Source organism: Seriola lalandi, unplaced genomic scaffold (assembly GCF_002814215.2).
Source record: "Seriola lalandi dorsalis isolate HSWRI2012SDOR001 ecotype SW California unplaced genomic scaffold, Sedor1 jcf7180002054995, whole genome shotgun sequence".
Classification (NCBI taxonomy): Eukaryota; Metazoa; Chordata; class Actinopteri; order Carangiformes; family Carangidae; genus Seriola; species Seriola lalandi.
This window is the reverse complement of record NW_019525544.1, coordinates 388101-406840: the sequence shown is the minus strand read 5'-3', so window position 1 is coordinate 406840 and position 18740 is coordinate 388101. Positions and strand designations below refer to the sequence as shown.

The window sequence follows — 18740 nt, the reverse complement described above, 5'->3', positions numbered from 1 at the left end:
CTTTTTGATGGCATCACTGAAGTCTCTCCTGAATCAATCATTTTCATCAAAGTCTCCAAACTGTTTGTCCTTGGTGAGAGTGGTGTTGATGAAGAGACAGATGAAGGACATTGCGGAGTCACGTCGACACTGTACAGACGATGTGTTGAGCGGGTGAGTGGAGAGGAAAAGTGTAGATCAGGACAACTGCAGCCAGCTCAGATCATCTGACCTGTCAGGAAAAAGAGAGGACTAATTTTAAATTTGAGTCACAGAGCTAATAAAATACATATCCAACAATGTTTGAATAACGCAGGTCATTTAAAATTAAATAATTGATTTTGTTGGCCACTTGGGGGCAGTGAAAACAAGCTGTGAACACAACATTGACATTTATCACCTTTAACTTGCTAGCAATCTTATGCTTGCTTATTGCTCACCTCAGGAATGTACGTCCAATATTCACTCTCCTTTTGGTTCAGTTTTTGGTCTCTACCGACTCCTGAGGGAAATATCCGATGCTTTAACAGCTAAATGTTCCACTGTGTTCACCGGCTAATTGCTAACTTTGTGTATTTGCTGTTTGGTGCTGAGCAGGTAGCATACAGTGAGATCCTGGAGGAGGAATGTTGACTTTTGCTCTAACAAAGCAGAAAATGAGGCTTCCTAGTGGCCCCTGGGTTAAATCTGATGAAGATGTAATTGCAATGTCTGTGTCTGAGTATAATAAGAGGCCTTTGCTGCATCTCCCCATCTCTCTCCCTTCATTTCCTGTTAGCTCTTTCCTGTCTCCTTCTATAATAAAGGTTTATTTCATTTATCTCGATGTGCATGTAATACCCTGATCACTGTGAGGGGTGCATACTTTGTTCACTGTGAATGAAACTCTACATCTCTGTGAATATACATCATAACATCATCTGCCATTCAGATTACGTTCAACCAAAATTATCCAAAGAAAGAAAGAAAGAAAGATTTTACACACTGAGCCTCTTTCTTCGTGATGACTTTTCTTGCTGCGAACCTCTCAGCTACTGCAGACGCTGCTGGGTCGTAGTTCAGGCTCGCTGCTGCGATGACTTCATCATTCCTATGGTAATATAAATAAATAAATAAATAGAAAACATACATGTACATATTTGGACATTTATCTATTAAGAGAGTCACATTTTTCCAATTAAAGACACTTCTTGTTAACAACAACAGTTTGTTATTTCTTAGCTTACTTGATGTACAATGCCAGGAACTTCATGTCCTCAAACTTTCCTTTCATCACAATCTCAGTGTATCCCTCCCCGTAGCCTGCACAAAACCAAGATAAATCAAGACATTAATGGTGAAGGTGGGGAAATTAGAATTCGGCCATGGTGGGATTCAGTGGATATAGTTTGTGCGTACAGTGAGTTACTGAGCAGCAGGATGAACAGGTCAGAGCATGTTAAATGTGTTACTGCTGCTCTCTTTGATTAAAGGGTCCAAATTGTGAGTTAGGTACTGACTTAAATATCATAATAAATATACAACAAAAAATCTTTTGTCACTATATCTGCACATGTGAGGTCGTGGTTTGTGTCCGATAGTGCTGCTGCAACCTCAGTCATGTGACTATGAAAGCCTCTCAGTGTGGCTGCACTCAGCATTATGGGTTTTGTGTCAGATTGAACAATTGCAAAGATACGCACAAACATATGCATACACATGCACATGTGGGGGTTTGTGTGTGTGTGTGTGTGTGTGTGTATGTGTGTGTGTGTATGTGTGTGTGTGTGTGTGTGTGTGTGTGTGTGTGTGTGTATCCACCTGCATATCGGATGGTTTTACCCAGTAGGACGGTCCAATAGAAAGGAACTGATTTGAGTTCAGTCTGTTTATTCAGCATGTTCAGAGCTGCTATCCTCCCTAAAAACATTTAAAGTTTAACAGGAAATAAAAAACTAAACAAGATATTGTACAGAGACAGATATTAAACACATCATATATTAAAAAGAATAAGAGACAATCAGGGTATCTCTCAGTATCTACAGCTGTTTTAAAGTCTTTTTTTTTTTTTAACCACCTACCACGAAAGACATTGCTATTTTCTATCTGGACTGCTACACTAATATGTTTTCTCCTTTGCTTTATTGATTATAGTGCTTTTACAGACAGCAGTCAGGGCTGTGTGACCACATTTACATTTTTACCACATTACCATGTGCCTGTGCCATCTGCCAGTGTCCGATGTTGACCAGCCGGTTATTGGCCATCGCCAAGGGGAAGGTGGCCAGGTCACCACCACAGAAGACATCAGGGACGCTGGTTTGCATGTACTGCAGGAGGGAGATACAGGCAGGAAATTGAGGATTAATGGTACAGAATATAGTGAGTAATGTGGAGATTTATTAACCCTTAGTTTCTGTTCGGGCTCTCCAGGAATGCGATCAAGTGAAGATGGTTATTAGCTGACCTTGTCGGCTACTACAAAGTTTTTTGCATCCATCTGTATCTTACTGCCCCGCAGGAACTCTGAGTTAGGGATGATGCCTGGTGGAGGAAGGAGGACAAACATGGCTGAGTAGGTTATTGAGCTAAAACATCAAAGTTTTCAGGGATTTTTGCATGTCATTAATAAATAGAACACAATTACAAAAAAAAACTTTTTAAGCAAAAGTTTGACATTTTGAGAAAAACACTTATTCTCTTTCTGTTGGAGAGTTACAAAACAAGAAATGGCTGCTGCATTCGCTTTTCATCCCTGATCCCCCACAGTGTCATTGTCATTATCATTTTTATTTAATCAGTATTTTTGTTGGATGTTTCTATAAATTTTTCAGGTTCAGTCATTCAATACATTGGCTGTGAGATGTGACTGATGTGACTGTAGGTTTGTATATTTTCAGTAGTTTTTGTGGGTCAGAGGGATTGATCAGCAGCTCAGTAGGGAAAGAGGAAACAGGTGTGTGTCACTAGACCTTAGCAGCAATGAGGGACAGAGCAGGTGGCAGCTTTCTGTGAAGCTGCAGATTTTTAAATCTTTGATGTTATTGCTTCAGTTTTTTTTGTTGTTGAATTTTTACAGCTACAGCCAGCAGCCAGTTAGCTTAGCATAAAGACTGAAGGGAAAAGGTTTTGAAGCTGTTTTTTTTTTTTTTGATCAGTTCATACTTCACAGTATCAATGTTATATTTGATGATTACACTGTTTTATCTTACACACAGGTCGCTGTAACTTCTCTTAGACCGACACCTACCAAACCCAAATTGCAACATGGATGTTGACGATGCTCGCACCACTTCACAGTCATGTATCATGTATCGATGTGAAATGTGTCTACACTGCACTTACCGATACCGACAATCAAAACATCAGCTGGGATAACTTTTCCACTTTTAAGCACGACCTCCTTCACCTTGAGGAAGACAACGACAGTGAGACAGAAGACAGGAAGTGGTAAGAGTGTTTATATTTTTTCCACTGCAAAACAAAATGTCACTGTGTGTTTACTGATGTTCACGTCTGAATTTTGAGTGTCAAAACAAATTGGCACATCGTGTGTTTTCCCGCTTTACCTTGCCATCCACACCTTTGACCTCTGTCACATTATCATTCATGTAGAATCGCACATTTTTCTCCGACAGTATCTGCAGGAACAACAGAGTTTAAACTGCAGTTAGCTGAACTTGTAGAGAAGAAATGTGAGGATACAAATCAGGACTCCCTCCCTCTCTCTCTCTCTCTTTCTTTTTTTTTTTACCGTCATGGTGAGTCTGCCAATTTCAGGACCCAGTGTGTTCTGGTACGGCAGCTCACTGCTGCCAATCACTGTGATGCTGGAGGCTTTGTCTATCAAATAAGATGCAACTTCCATTCCTGAAAAAAACACATCATTAAATAATTCTTTTAGTTTGATTATTAAAATAGAGAATAAAAGGAAATAAAAAGAGTAAGAGTAAGAGTAAAATTTAATTTATTTCTCTAACAGTATTATTTATTGATGTAATCAGTTTTATTTTATTATTTTGGCTCATCTGATAATCCTCTCTGAGTTTCGGGCCTTTAGAAAACTGATGAACTGATGAAAACTTTTTATACTTTATCCGCATTTGACCATCAAATAAGCCGTTACATTCTGATGCTGTCTGCTTCATTTCCGACACATTTCCATTCTGCAAACTGCCAAACACAGTACCGACAAACGAGGTTCCCACGAGGACGACCTTGCAGCCCAGACAGGCCGCGTGGATTTGCCGCGCGTCCTCTGGTGTCTCCAACATCCTCACATTGTCCAGCTTCATGCCGGGCACATCCAGACCCTTTGCTCTAAAAGACAGGCCATGACTCTCAACGATGACCACTTTCCATACACAAAGCGCAGTTCTCATATCTGCTGTTGGTCATAGTTGACTGATTAAAATACTTTGGCCAAAACTGCCACAATCAAAACAAATGCAATCCCTGATTGTGTTTGAGTCGCCCCAAATTCAAAGTGTTTGCATCCATAAGGTGGCAAACTATTTTTTTGAAATTTTTTAATTTACTTGTTCTGTTCACAATTTCATTAACTAGTATTTTATACTTTTACCTGATAAATTTGATGGTGATTTGATTTTAATTGTCCTAAATTCTACTTCATTATTGGTGTGCACATTTGCCCATTTGAGGGATGAGGGGTGGCGGCATAGGACCCCCAAAAAGGCTTGGACTGGCCCTGGTTTCAAAGGAAATCGCCTGCACAGGCTTGCACAGTGTTCGTGTGTGTATCTGTCTGTACCTGCAGCCTGTGGAGATGAGGAGCTGGTCGTAGCTCTGGATTGAACCATCATCGAATGTGACTGTTTTCTTGTCTGTGTCCACTGACAGCGCCTGTCAACACAGCGAGAGTCCACAAAAACTGAAACACTGTGAACCTATCCACACGCAAATTCAGTTCAAAATATGACAAGGATCAAGTCTAGGTTACATCATCACAAGTAAGACTGAAGATGTGAGTGGACAGGAGACAAACCCACCTCTTTCCTGAGCCACACCTCAATGTCCGACTGATGGAAAAACTCCATCCTCCTCAGCACAATACTGTCACTCTCCACATTCATCACCTGTAACATGAGCGCAGGGTGTGTGTGTGTGTGTGTGTGTGTGTGTTGGTTTAAGTGATGGTTACAGAATACACACATACTCGGCACTAAATTGTTTGGCGTCAATGTAATGTTGTGTACTCTGCAGCACCTTGCTGAGTCGGGTTTTGTCGTAAGGTAAAAGCTCGTCTCTGGAGGCCATGATGATTCTGCCGCTGAAGTTTTCCTGCCGGAGCGTCTCGGCGCAGATCAACGACGCAGCCCCTGCGCTTACACAGAGTAAACACACCATCACACACACACACACACACACACACACACACACTGACATGCAGCCTATAGAAGTCTATATATTACTTAGTCATCTATGTTTACTACCCACTTTCACTATGAAATTATAACCATAACTGTATAATTAGTACATGTTGCCTTTTACTACATACTTGTACATATATTCCTTTGTTTTGTTGCCTATTATTCAAAAGTGAGCCTGAAAACATTTCACCTGTGACGTTTTGTAAACTTGTATATCAGATTTATAGCTGTAAACTGTATAACTGTAAATTAATTATCCGTCAGTCAACTAATCGATTAATCAACCAACTGTTTCAACTTTTCACACACATACATACAACACATCTACATTTACAAAGACATACAGAGTGGTCCACACTCACCTCCTCCCAGCAGCAGAATAGTGTGAGTGACTCCTGGTACTGCAACTCCCATACCCTTTATTCTCTTTTCCTGCCTGAGAGTCTGAATCACACGTAAAACACGCCATCAAACAAACTCGTCAACAGGAAGAATTAGAAGTCTAATGTTGTTAGTCACCTACAACAGCTCAGATAAAGCAAAGTCGACTCTATATTATTGGTTTTAAACACAGCTGTGGTGCACACAGAAGTTTTCACTTGTTTTGGCTGATGAGATTTCTGAGGACTATGTGTGCACAGACGGTGCTTGATTGACGAATACCGAAGGAGGAAGTCGGGTGACGAGGTATAAAGTCCACGTTATAGACGGAGGTTGGGGTAGATAGTAGATAGGTAGTCGACCGACCACAGGGGCCGGTTGTAAAGCTGATAATCAACGTTGTTACTTTTGTCCATTGTCTGTCCAAAACCTTAACAGCGTACGTATTATCGTAACCATGATGTCAAAGGTCATCATGGCTACAGGAGGCTGGTGCGCTCCTGTTGGGTTGCGCTAACCTTGTCAACCATCATTTCATCAGTAGTGTTGTGCGTTGTATTGTTATTGTCAGTTATTGTCTGTGGTGAGTGGTGTTGATTTGTGTTGTCATTGTGTACATTAATACATGGACCCCAGGAAGAATAGCTGCTGCCATACAATAGCTAATGGCTGTCCAAACAATCAAACCGTGTGGCCTTATTTCCACACTGAACAGAGTAAATGTACAATGATCTGAGGAGACCGGAAGCACCATGAGAAGAAGTAACATCCACTGAAAACCAAACGTTAACCCACTTACCTTCTTGTTTACAGACACGTAGACTTTGCTGTTTTGAATTTTGACCTTCAAAAGACATAAAGACAAATTAAAATGAAAGAAAATTTCCCCATAAGCTACATGGCTGTGTGTCTGTCCGGTTTGTACCTTGTGGCAGGGTAAACAGTCGATGCCGGGGTACTCCTCCAGATCTCCTGTGAGGACATTGAAACAGGAACCATGCCACGGGCAGCGCACTCTGTTGCCTGAAATAAACCCTGAACACACACACACACACACACACACACACACACACACACATCATTTACATACTCAGTGCCATGGATGGATACTGCACGGGCCTGCCAGGTACAGGCCCAGGGGCAAAAAGGGGTTACAGGGCCCCTGGGCTGGAGCTTGTTTGAAGCGTCTGCTAACATTTCTTGTTGGAAAGTCAATCAAATGACTGCAAGGAAACACAAAAGAACAACAAAGAGACACAAAACACACACACAAAGACATGCAAAATGAAAACAAAGAGACACAAAAACGACCATATAGACGGACAAAATGACCACAGAGACGCAAACGTGACAAAAAAACCTCAGAGAGATGCAAAATAGACCACAAACAACATCTTTGCATCATTGTATGTCACACACACATGCATCTGTTTCATTCTGGGTGTCTTGCTCCTATATAAGGGGGGCGCAGGGGGGGCCTTTGACATATTTGCGCCCAGGGGCCCATTATCTCATAATCCGTCCATGTTCAGTGTTACTGTTAAGAAACACAGCAATAATTTAAGATAAACTGTTAGACCGCAGAACATGTTGAAAAATGCTATATTTCTATGGAAGTCAAACTATTCTCATGTTTCATTAAATGTTTTATCAGCCTAAATGAACAGATGAAAATATCCCATCCTCCAAACTGAGTCTCATAAAGTCACTGTTCACACAAATGTTGACTTCACACCTCCTGTGTTTTTACCTTTGCTGAGTGGTGCGCCGTAGTGTGTACACTGGTTACCAAGGGCACTGTATATGCCGTCGGTGCGTGTCAACAACACACTGTGATGTCCCACTTCAACCTCCATCATCCTAAGATAACACATACACACACACACACACACACACACACACACACACACACACACACACACACATTGATAATGCAATAACTTTTACACCAGAATGAGATTATACTATAGACGCTATAATGCAGTTGGTAGTAGCTACTGTTATACAGTATTTGTCAGGTTTTATCTTCTCTATGTAGAAATATGTGTGTGTTATTTTGTGTTACATCATGTATTACTCATATATCCTAAATAGGGGGACTGAAAGTAAAGTGTTGCCTGTTATTCAAAAGGTGAGCTTGAAAATAGAGATTTTGTACCTGCGATCTTTGTTTAGTAAACATGTACGTTTGGTTAAACTCTGTGTTGAAAGTTTGTATATTTAGACCTGTGTTTAGCCATGCTAGCATGACGTCTCTGGGGATGGAAACATCAGTCTGTCAGTCAGTCCCACTTTGAACTATCCCAATAACTATTTTGTTACTTGTTTTTGTTTGTTAGTTTGTCAAAGAAAGACAGGTGTGGCTACATATGTGTGTGGCTATCATCTTTTATTGATTAATGGTTTATGACTTTATCACTTTTGACTTTATCACTTTATCACTGTTTTAGGTTGCCAGGTTGTGAACATCCCCCCCTCCCCTCCTTACTGTCCATCCTGCAGGTCTGACTCCAGACACACCACGGCTGTCAGCTCCTCTGATGTGTCCTCTGGATCAGAGTCTGAAAACTCCTGCTGGGCTGAACACACAAACACACAAACACACATTTCAAATGAATTTAAAGATATTAAACAAACTACATCAGTGAAATCGAAGTCCTCCATATGCATTATTACTTTAATTTCAATTCAATTTCAATATCTGCCCTCTGTCATTCAAACAATGAGAATTCAAAGTTTACTCACATGGTTTTGCACCAGACATGCCTCTGGTTTAGTAGTAACACCACACAGATCCACACAACGCCTCCGGAAACATGAAAAGTTAGTCAGAAGAAGTTTTCCCTCAAACAGCCGTCCGTGCTCACAGATAGTTTCCTGCTCCTCAGCTGAATGACGGGATAGGAGACCGTTTCCACGGCAACGTGTCCATCCCCAACCCTCATCCCTTGTTCCTGACAGGCTGTGAAAACTGGACAATTTGGCTTTGATAAGACAAGCAAAATCAACCAAAAAGTGTTTTTTTGGACTCCAGTGAATGAAGAGTTTCAGTGATGCCCCTGGTCATGTTCAGCCCCGTTATTGTCCCACAGAAAAGCGACCACGGTCTTTTGTGTTTCACAACGGCAGCACAGAGAAAAGGCTGACGAGGCAGCAGCAGCCGCCGACACTGAAAGGACGCAACTCAACTTACACAACCGGAGGTGAGGGACGTACCATCACACACGCATCGTTTCAGGAGGTTCAAGATTCAGCACCGAAAAGCTCAAAGATTTAAAAAAAATTCTAGAAAATCACTGAATGACAAAAACTGAAGAATATTACTGAGCAGTGGTGGAAAGAAACCAAGTACATTCCCTGAGGTATATAGTGTTATAGTGTTGGGGTACTTTCAGTTTACTTAAGTATTTCTATCTCTGCTACTTTACTCTTCTACTCATGTTATAAAACACAATATAAAACTCTAGCAGAGACTATTGGTTTCTACATGGTTTCCTTTCATAAACTGTTCGAGACCCAGAGGTAGAATTACCCAATATTTCACCATTTGCTTCTATTTTCTCCTAATTTTCTTATTTTGTGTTTTGATATTGCTTGTGCATGGTCCTCAGAGGATGAACCACAGTGACTTTGTTGATCACCTGACTTTTTGCACTGGTGCGGCCGTGAGGATCACATTCATGGTTTTGAGTGAAATGTCTCAACAACTACTTGATGGATAGCTGTGGTATTTGGCGCAGACATTCATGATCCCCGCAGGATGATCTGTAATCACTGAGGTGACTCTTAAAGTTTTAATCTAGTTCCATCCTCCTCATCTAATAGTGATCACATCAGCTTCAGCTGTAAACATTATACCTGTTTAGTATCAGCATGTCTGAGCTCGAAGCAACATCTGCATATGCACAGGACCAGAGAGCTGCAAACATGGTTAAAGACTCGTAGTCCTATTTATTTTGATCTTTTTCCCTTTTAATTTCCTTTTTTTTTTTTTTAAATGTTTAGGTTTTGTCACTGTAACTGCTGTCTCTCTGTAGCTGATCTATTTCCCCCTGACTATGAATACATAGTTACCTTGGGTTGTATTGAATGGACGACTGTTGCTTGTCGTTTTGAGATATGTAACTGTGATGCTTATTAAGTGGCAAAGCAACAATAAATGAATAAAAAATGCTATGGGAGCAAGAAAACAGTGTGTGGATTGGACTATTTTTTGCCAGGGAGGGAATCATACTATGATGTCGAGCCATCGTACGACCAAGACCCTTCACCTGTTATCACTGATCAGTTTATCACTCCACGTGAGGGGGAATGTGTGTAAGAGGGCAGGGATTACTTACAAATATACTGCGTGTTAAAGACACTTAAGCAATATGTTTTCCTTTCTCTCCCTCCTCAAAGTGAATTTCAGTTGACACCCACCCACCTGAGATGTGCACGGAAACAGCAGCGTGCTGCATTTGAAGTGAACTCAGGGCGCTGGGCTCTGTGGTGAAGTCTAGTTATGGATTTGAGGTCAACACTTCTGGTCATTGGAGGATCAGTGTGCTCCTTCAAACTGCTGAACACGATTGTCAGACTTCTGCCAACACCTGTGCAAGCAAGCAAGAAAGCCTGGAGGTGGAGGAATATCAGCACTTCTTTAGCTCACAGCTCGCTGACAGGAGCATGGGCTGTGTTGTGGTGCGTAAAGACACAGCAGTCTGGGTTAGTACTGTTATTTATTCACATTTTAGAAGTTCTTCACTGTTCCTGTGGTTTGTCTCTTGCTTTGCAGTTTCTACCTTCAACCTCAGACGGTGGAGGACCTGATCTCCTCTCACTCTGTGTTCTCCCACAGTCTTGTAGCTGTGTCTACAGGTGAGACTCTGACACTAACACACACAAAAGATCAGCAGACAGATTACTTTATCCTGCCATTAGGCCCCAGATCAACTCTCAATCTCACCACATTGACAATGGAAACAGAAAAGGGAACTCAGCCCTCTCCACCAGCATTTGCATTCATTTCTTTAAAGTCTGGATCTATGAGGGTTTTACAATTATGACTTTGATCATGTAACAAACCAAATACTGATCATGAAAGATTATACACTGACAGTAAAAATGTAATCCACCAAAACGTGCATTCTGCAAGATTTAACAAAGGGTTTGAACAAGCTTTAACTAAACCAGTGAAAGAGAATTTCAATTCTGAGAATCACTGAGGGAAATGAGTTGAGAGTCATGAGTTCACTGTTGTGATATTTTACATTTCATGATGTTTTGTGCAGCATGTACATGTGTATATTTGATGCATGCTTCCATACAACTCTCTCCCCTAGGTTATTTTATCAACGACCTCTTGGACTTGGCCGTGAATCAGTCATTCAAACAGTCCTGGGAGCTGCTCTTCCACCACTCTGTGGTAATAAACTTTACATTCTGTGTGTGTGTGTGTGTGTGTGTGTGTGTGTGTGTGTGTGTACACATGTGTACAGTGGAGGAGAAATCTCAACACACTGCACCTTTAGAAAACATGCATATAGATAAAAACACATGCACTTTTACAATACAACTTATATATATATTTTTATATATATATATATATATATATATATATTTATTATATTTGTCATAACACTGTGAGGTGTTCTTCTTAATTGGCCCAACCCTTACACACCTGTGTGTTGTGATAATGACGAGGTCAGTGAATGAAACTGCACAGTCATCCTTCAGCCTTGATGTGTGTGACAGTTTAATCTCTGTATGTGACAGAGGTCATGACCTGGTTCACCTCCAGCAGGCCAACACATCGCTGCCTCGGTGTGTGTGTGTGTGTGTGTGTGTGTGTGTGTGTGTGTGTGTGTGTGTATGCGACTTTAGTGTCACTACGTCATAAAATATAAGACTTGTTTTGAGGCAGCTGATTGGCTGCCTTTCGTATATGTTTGCTTATAGCTGAGCTGAGGAGCCTCTGTGCAGTTGCTGATTTAACAGGAGAGGTCATAAAACCTTTATCTTCACGTAGATCCTCTATAAGTGAGACCTTGAACACCTCTGTTTGATCACAGTTCAACTTCTGCAGTGTTGGAGTTTCACTATGTTTCAGTACAACTTTCTAATGATGCATTAGACTTCATGTTGCCAGGTTGTGAATAATAAGTTAGTAGTGTACCCTCCTCCAGTGTGTCTCCATCATCCTCCAACATGTTTGTTTGATCACTTTTGATCACATGTGGATCAAAATTTACTTCTAACTGCTGATCAGTGTTGACAACTGCAGATATCAACATTAACATGAATGAATCAGTTAGTTCATACTCTAAACCTTTAGTGGTACCACAACACACATAGTGTACAAGATATGAATTAATTATTGATGTAAGACCCTCCTCTGCAGAGCTATGGGTAAGAAGAGGTGACCTTTGAAGTTGTGCATGTGTGACTTTGTTAAAGTGAGAATTTGGATGAAGTTTTGCTGCTCGTGTGTTTTAACCTTTGATTCGTCTCTTCAAACTCTTTCCTCAGGTGATTTCCTGCTTCAGTGTTGCTGTAACGACCCGTCTCTATCTGGGCTTCGCTGTGGTGTCGCTGCTCGTTGAGATCAACTCTGTTTTCCTTCATATCAGACAGCTCCTCCTCCTGTCAGGACAGAGGAACAGGCCCGGGACTGAAGTTACAGCCCCTCGCCCCTCTGTGGCCTATGTAACGACCAGCTGGCTCAACATGGGAACGTAGGTGGTGCAGTGATTCTCTGCTGGAGCTTTCACACAGTTCACGTGATGAAATCCGCCGTCAAACTGCTTTTTGGACTAGATTGTTTTCATATGTGAGCATGTGAAAGTTCCCAGAATACAATTTCAGCTAGTGTATTTTCACGAGAAATTAATTAATGCTGCTGAACACACATCTGTTCACACATTTCTGTCATACACTGAAAGATTATGATGGAGGTCAATATTCAAATTACTGACTATTCATCTCATTTCAACCTGCTTTAATATGCTGCTGGCTCATCCACAGGATGTTCATTATAATGATATTCAATAGTGTTTTTAAAGAAATACATCTCAAGGCTTCATTCCTGGATGATTTGGTGACACATATGGTTACCATGGTAACAGGAAAGTACAGTTTAATAATTCAACAAACACTCTCTGAGCAGCTACTTCGTCAGAAATACAACAGAGGAGCAGCTGGTGGTTCTGATCACAGCGCAACCAAACAAGCTCATGTTCGTCAATAAGCAGTCAAGTTTGTGACCGTTTGACAGTTAGACGTGTCTGTCTTCTACAATCCAAGCTGAATTATCAACAGGGCAAAGTGGGCAACATCCGCCCCAGACCCCCAGAGACCCCTAATGCCCCAGGTCTACTCTACATCATGTGGGTCTATGTAGTTTTATTAATCACAAATAGGTCAGAAATTTGCACCACTGAAGTAGAACATCACCTATGACAGGTCGTCCATCCTCCACCTTGTGGCCCGGTCTTGTGGAAGGAATCTGTGTCAAAGTCTAGTTTGACTGCTTTAGTTTATCTTGAGCTTGTTTGTTGTAAAAGTGTGTTTTATCAAAATGCTTTGAGTGTTTTGTTTGCTCAGGTTTTCACACTGATTATCTGTCTTGCCGTCAGGTTCCTGGTGTTTCGTGTCTGTACGCTGGGTTGGATGGCCCGCTGGCTGGCAGGTCATAGTGAACATATACCTCGCTACATCCTGATGATGGGGACGGCGGGCCTGAGTCTCATCTCTACCATGAACACTGTGCTGTTTTACAGACTGCTCAGAGCAGACTTTCTCACTAATACACACAATACCAGTAAGAGCCACTAGAGGGAGGCAGCACTGCATTTCTCCAGGTCAAAAATAACTGATTCTGTTTTCTACTTCATTATGTGGCTAAGATTAAAGACTGAGTCAATTCCTGTTTTAGTGTTACATCAGTGTATACTAATCCCCATAACTCACACTTTTATTATTTTTAATGGCATTTTTCTCCCTTATTTTCATATGGAAGTGGACAGCAGCAACAAGGAATAAATGGGGAGAGAAACAGAGGTGCTATCCCTGGTAGCACCCAAACCTGGCAGGTCACCTGTTTTGTAATAACAGATTAGAGCAGCAAATCACTCTACATCATGATCCTCTTCTCCTGGAACAAACTAACTAGAGTGGGACCTTTGCAGCTTGTGTTGGTTTGGACTTCTTCTCTGATACGTGGCAGGTGAATCTTCTCTGTTCTGGACTCCCTCTCATAGAAGGGACAAACCTTTAGATGCTCCGATATGGACGGCACGTCTTGGAAGCACCAAGTGTCCACGGGAGAGAACAAGGTGCTGAACTGCCAAACCTGAAGTCACAGAAAGACACAGACCAGAGGGAGATTAAGAGGGATTAATTTAACTTAATTTAATTTAGATAATTAAGTTAATTTTATTTTATTTAATCAATTTAACTAATATAATTAATTCAACTTAATTTAATTTAAATGAGTAACTTTTACTTGATTTAGTTCATTTAATTTAATTTGATTTAGTTGAGTGAGTATAATTTAATTAATTTAACGTAATATTAAATGTAATAAACTGAGCACATTTTTTGTTGAGTTTATTTGAGTAAATTTAATTTAATTTAATAATTTAATCAAAATTATTTAAATTTAGTGAATTTAATTTGTTAAATTTAATTAATAATCTAAGTATAATTTATTTAACTCAATTTAATTCAAATGAGTTAGTGTAATTTTATTGTTGTGACACACTGGCTCTTGGCTTACCCTCTGTTTCACCCTCCACTTGGCTCCTCCATGTGAGTAGGTCTTCCTCTCCCAGCGGAGGGTGACCATCCCTCTCTCCTGCAGCAGAGAGGAGCACACCTGCCTCATGAGCCGGGACACCAGAGCCAGCTGGGACAGGGACAGACTGTCCAGGAAAGTGGCCATGTGGCACAGCACCTCATATGGCAGCGAGCTCAGAGAGTCCTCCCCTCCTCCCGCCCGACCTCCCTTCCTTCTCTGAGTTGTGGAGGAGTCCACTGAGCTCCTGGACGGCTGGGAGGCATCACCCAGAGAGGCAGGGGTGGTGGGATGCAGGCTGAAGCAGCCCAGATCCTCACTGAAAGCAAAGTTAAAATTGTAGTTTTTAAAGGTGCAGTGGATTTTTCTGCACTTCATGGGACTCACAATTGGACAAATGGACAATCTTTAAGAAAGGATAAAAAATCGATATGATACTGAGATTCCAGTGTGTTTAACTCAACCCCCAGAGTTCCCCTCTAATTTGATAAAGGTTGAAGATTATCAAACACTAAGCAGAAACTTAAAGCTGCCACAATGAAACATTTTCATAATAACAATGGATGAAATGACCGTGTGTAATGTGAAAGCTTGTAGTTACAAACCCAAACTACCCTCAGGTCTCAGGTCAACCCTTTTAACATCTTTCAGCTCACTGTCTTTGCTGTTATGGTCTGCAACTTTAATGTTTTTACTCATTTACTGCATTGGCTTTAATGACATAAAATATGTAGGTATTACCAAAAGATATTATTTCTGCCTTCAAATTATACATAAAATGAAACTGCTCTTTTTTTTTGCAGAACTTGTTCACACACACACACACACACACACACACACCTTTTTCCTACTTGTGATATTTTACTTTGAACACAAAATAGATCTATAATCACAATACAGTAATGATAAAGACAAACTATAAGTTGTATCTCACTTGTAGGTGACGTTGGCTTCATGCGTGGAGGGCTGAAACTTCCTCTGGCTGTAGGTGCAGCCCAGGTACGCCAGGGGGCATCTCTGCTCGAACCATCCATTCACACCCATCTGTATGTCGCTGTGAATGTTTCTGCATATAATAGCATATTTTAATTCATTAGAAAATGACATAACAAAAAAAAACTATACAATCATTTAATATAAAACCAGCATTTTCATCCCTTTACTTTCACTTTCTCTGAAGGTCTCATGTCCATGTTATTTTCATGACTGACCTGATGAGTTTAAACACAAAACTTGACTGATATTTGACAACTCCTCAGGTTCTATATCTCACTTGAATCTATGAAGAAACTAAATATTTTGGGGCTATAATTGATTTGTTTTCCTCCAGTGCAGGCAGGAAGTTAAAAAAAAAGATTTCCTAAGGATATTCAGATAAACAGAACAAAAACAAACCCCACTTATAATGTTTGCCATATTCTCTGCGCTGGAAGGTGTGTCCACAGAGGAAGGTGAAGGTGGAGCTAGCCTTGTGGTGTCGGCTGGTGACGCTCTCCACCTGCAGCTGAAGGTGCAGCTCCAGAGGTTTTCCAGCAGTCAGATCAGCCAATGACGTGTTTCTCCGGAAAGGAGCAGACAGGAAGTTGTAGGTCTGCGTGCCTTCATCTTGTAACAGACCGTCTGTGCACTGACTCTCTGCGATGAGGTGACCCCTTTGCTCCTTCTCCAGGGAGCACAGCAGAGAGGCCTGAGGAGCAAATCAAACGTAAATATTCAGTATATTCATGGGTCAAATGAACCTGTAACTTTACTGTTTTGGTTTATTCTCACCTTTCTCATAAGCTGTGCCCCAATTCAGGAGCCACATCTTTCAGAGGTTACGTTTGAAGACCGACTGCACCACTATATAAGGTGATAATAACGTGTTTGTTCTGCTGCCACCAAGTGACCAAAGATTTAAAGAATCATGTTTTTAGCAAAAGAAGCGCGATGGGATGAAAAGATTATAAGGAGGATTTATCTCTCTCTCTCTCTCTCACCTGAATTTCCTCCCACACTGGCATCTCTACTAGCGCCACCCCCAGGTCGCTGGTATCCACAGCTTGACTCTCTCTCCTGTAGAAACCAGGGTTGCGGATGCGGCCCTGCCTGGCAGAGAAGCTGGATGGGATTTTAAAGGTACGCACAGTGATAATCTTCATTGGTTCCACAGATCCATACACAAATTTCTTCGTCCTCGGTTTGCCGGTGCCACAGGAGGAGGAGGAGAGAGCCATACGTGCGCTGCTCGCCTGTTTGCAATTGTTTGATGCTGCTGCACCGACGCAGGTGTCCGCTGGGTCTTCCTCTGTCAGAGTGCCCAGGCCTTTACCTGTCCCATTAGCCAAGTCCTGGCCTCTGCCTGCCACAGCTTCCCCTCCAGCTTCCCTGCAGCCTCCCATCTCCATACTGAACATGCGCTCCCAGGCGTTGTAGTTGTCTAACAGATCAGTATTCACTAGTGATGCCGTGGCAATAGCCTCTCTCTCCTCTTGAGTCATCTCCTGCTCATATTCAATCTCAATCTCAACCTCATCTTCATCCTCATCTTCTTTTTCATCAAGCATATGGAAGTTAAACTTGTTAAAAGACTGCCAGGTCTGAGCACCGGCTTCCTTTGCTGCCGCCTCTTTCTCCAAGGAAGCCTTTTTCTTCTTCTTCTCCTCCCTCCTCCTCTCCTCTTCCTTCCTCTCTTCTTCTTTCTCCTCCTCCTCCACACTCTGGATGAGCTCAGGGAACAGTTTTTTCATCTTAATGGAGTGAAACAGGCGGTCCTGGTCTTTCAGGGCCATAGCAAGGTCCAGACATCCTCCCTTCTCTCTTTCTGTGAGCAGGTTTTCATGCAGCTCGGTGTTTGGATAAGAATGGGCATCGTTGGCCGGCCAGCGGTTCCACTCCATGGAGCAACACACCACGCTGGCCGGACACACCTGGAGGTGGGCTGCCTGCGAGGAGCGGGGGAGGTGGACCGGGCAGCCGTACCCAGCGTTGAGGCAAGGCACCCTCACGTTAGGGCAGAGCAGCAGGTGATCCTCCTCTTTACACAGGTGGAAGAGAGCTCCACAGTGCAGGCGGCAGGGGACGACTGCACAGCACACAGAGACCTCCACCCGAGCCCTGCAGCGCCGACTGTAGCAGGAATCACAGTGGACATGCTGCCGCACCTTGGAGGCTCGAGAACGATGACTCTGATTGGATTTACAAAGACGAAATGGAAAATGAAGGAACAGATTTTTTTTACTGTATAGTAACATAACAAATATTACTTTTCACATTTCGCAGGGTCAGTCATATTTAATAGCAGCACTCTTGACCCCATTGACCCACAGGTCACTTATTACTGTGCTGTGCAGCCAGACATTGTTCAAGGTTGAATTTGTGGAGTTAGTGTATAAAATGGTGCAAAACACATCTAAGATATCAACAATTCAGCCATAAAAAACATAGAGTTCTGGGTTTGAATACTTCACTTCAACATGGAATGAGATGATTAACCTTAAAAGCTACTTAAGGGGAAATAAAAAGGGCAAACTAGTTGAGGTTACACTTAATAAAAATAAAACCATACCATCCTTCAGATCCTCTTGCACCAGTTTTGTTCTTTAATCTGTAGCCGTCTGTCCTGCAAAGACAGACAGGGAACAATGAATCTCGAAGTCTCATAATACAATCAGCTTGAAAACAAAGTGCATGTAACTGCACAGTGGCAGGATTCCAGGAAAGTTCTGCAGCATTAGAGTCAATGGGAACAACAGGCTCTGGCCTACCGCTGTAAGAGCTGGGAAGGAGAAAAGCATGTTCCGTCTACCGACTCCGTCTTGTGCTTTAAAGACCAAGTGTCTGTCCTTGCTATGTGTGTGTGTGTGTTATAAATAGAGCTGAGTACTGACCCAGAATTTTACACAGGTGGTCAGAAACACGGTTTGGGTTACCAGTCCACTCGGTCATCAGCAGATCTCTCTCACCTTCTTCCCTCTGATGCATGTTGTGGTGCTGCTGACAATTGATTTCAACCTGTGCAGAGAGCAAAATGAGGCTGAGTCAGACTTAATATCCAAACACTGTCCTCTAGTGGAGATTTTAGATTAATCAATTAATCAATGTGCATTTTATTGCATTCACAGGAGCTAAATAATTTATACTGTACTGGAAACAGGAGTACAGATTCATTAATTCATCCCCAGAATGAAGAGCTAAAAAGCATCTGATACACTTTGGTGGCTGTGGCTTGAATCCTATGCAGACAGAGAAGCTGA

General features: G+C 41.8%; 3 protein-coding genes across 4 annotated transcripts; 1 reads left to right on the top strand and 2 right to left on the bottom strand.

Moving 5' to 3' along the window:
- Positions 1-125: 125 nt before the first annotated feature.
- Positions 126-8493, bottom strand: LOC111647481 (apoptosis-inducing factor 3-like). Its single transcript, XM_023397098.2, has 19 exons — positions 8475-8493; positions 8218-8308; positions 7480-7589; positions 6655-6764; positions 6529-6573; positions 5711-5792; positions 5185-5297; positions 4968-5054; positions 4730-4821; positions 4148-4278; positions 3713-3828; positions 3528-3599; positions 3304-3367; positions 2426-2502; positions 2171-2288; positions 1780-1878; positions 1206-1281; positions 965-1069; positions 126-211 (listed from the first exon to the last, which is right to left on the bottom strand). Exons 1-19 carry the CDS (start codon positions 8491-8493, stop codon positions 178-180), a joined length of 1641 nt encoding a protein of 546 aa, XP_023252866.1. The 3' UTR covers positions 126-177.
- Positions 8494-10103: 1610 nt separating this feature from the next.
- LOC111647447 (TLC domain-containing protein 2-like) lies at positions 10104-13637 on the top strand. Its single transcript, XM_023397049.2, has 5 exons — positions 10104-10412; positions 10507-10589; positions 11054-11136; positions 12240-12445; positions 13346-13637. The coding sequence occupies exons 1-5, from the start codon at positions 10234-10236 to the stop codon at positions 13542-13544; spliced, it is 750 nt and encodes a 249-aa protein (XP_023252817.1). The 5' UTR covers positions 10104-10233; the 3' UTR covers positions 13545-13637.
- Positions 13638-13675: 38 nt separating this feature from the next.
- Positions 13676-18707, bottom strand: LOC111647444 (F-box only protein 40-like). 2 transcript variants are annotated; one of them, XM_023397046.2, is made up of 8 exons: positions 18632-18707; positions 18375-18498; positions 18053-18106; positions 16485-17672; positions 15906-16192; positions 15440-15571; positions 14488-14824; positions 13676-14061 (listed from the first exon to the last, which is right to left on the bottom strand). In XM_023397046.2, the coding sequence occupies exons 3-8, from the start codon at positions 18053-18055 to the stop codon at positions 13843-13845; spliced, it is 2166 nt and encodes a 721-aa protein (XP_023252814.1). In that variant the 5' UTR covers positions 18056-18106; positions 18375-18498; positions 18632-18707; the 3' UTR covers positions 13676-13842. The 2 variants fall into 2 exon arrangements, with proteins under 2 accessions (XP_023252814.1, XP_023252813.1); XM_023397045.2 differs by lacking the exons at positions 18375-18498; positions 18632-18707 and adding an exon at positions 18252-18336.
- Between the last annotated feature and the right edge of the window lie 33 nt (positions 18708-18740).

Coding starts and splice junctions, on each gene's coding strand:
- LOC111647481 (XM_023397098.2), bottom strand. Junction 6,574..6,654: donor ACTGTTTACCCTGCCACAAG/GTACAAACCGGA, acceptor TGTCTTTTGAAG/GTCAAAATTCAAAACAGCAA. Junction 1,070..1,205: donor TTCCTGGCATTGTACATCAA/GTAAGCTAAGAA, acceptor ATATTACCATAG/GAATGATGAAGTCATCGCAG.
- LOC111647447 (XM_023397049.2), top strand. CDS start 10,234: ATGGATTTGAGGTCAACACTTCTGGTCATTGGAGGATCAGTGTGCTCC. Junction 10,590..11,053: donor TCTTGTAGCTGTGTCTACAG/GTGAGACTCTGA, acceptor TCTCTCCCCTAG/GTTATTTTATCAACGACCTC. Junction 12,446..13,345: donor AGCTGGCTCAACATGGGAAC/GTAGGTGGTGCA, acceptor TCTTGCCGTCAG/GTTCCTGGTGTTTCGTGTCT.
- LOC111647444 (XM_023397046.2), bottom strand. Junction 16,193..16,484: donor CAGTGTGGGAGGAAATTCAG/GTGAGAGAGAGA, acceptor TTTGCTCCTCAG/GCCTCTCTGCTGTGCTCCCT. Junction 14,825..15,439: donor GAAGCCAACGTCACCTACAA/GTGAGATACAAC, acceptor CTTTGCTTTCAG/TGAGGATCTGGGCTGCTTCA.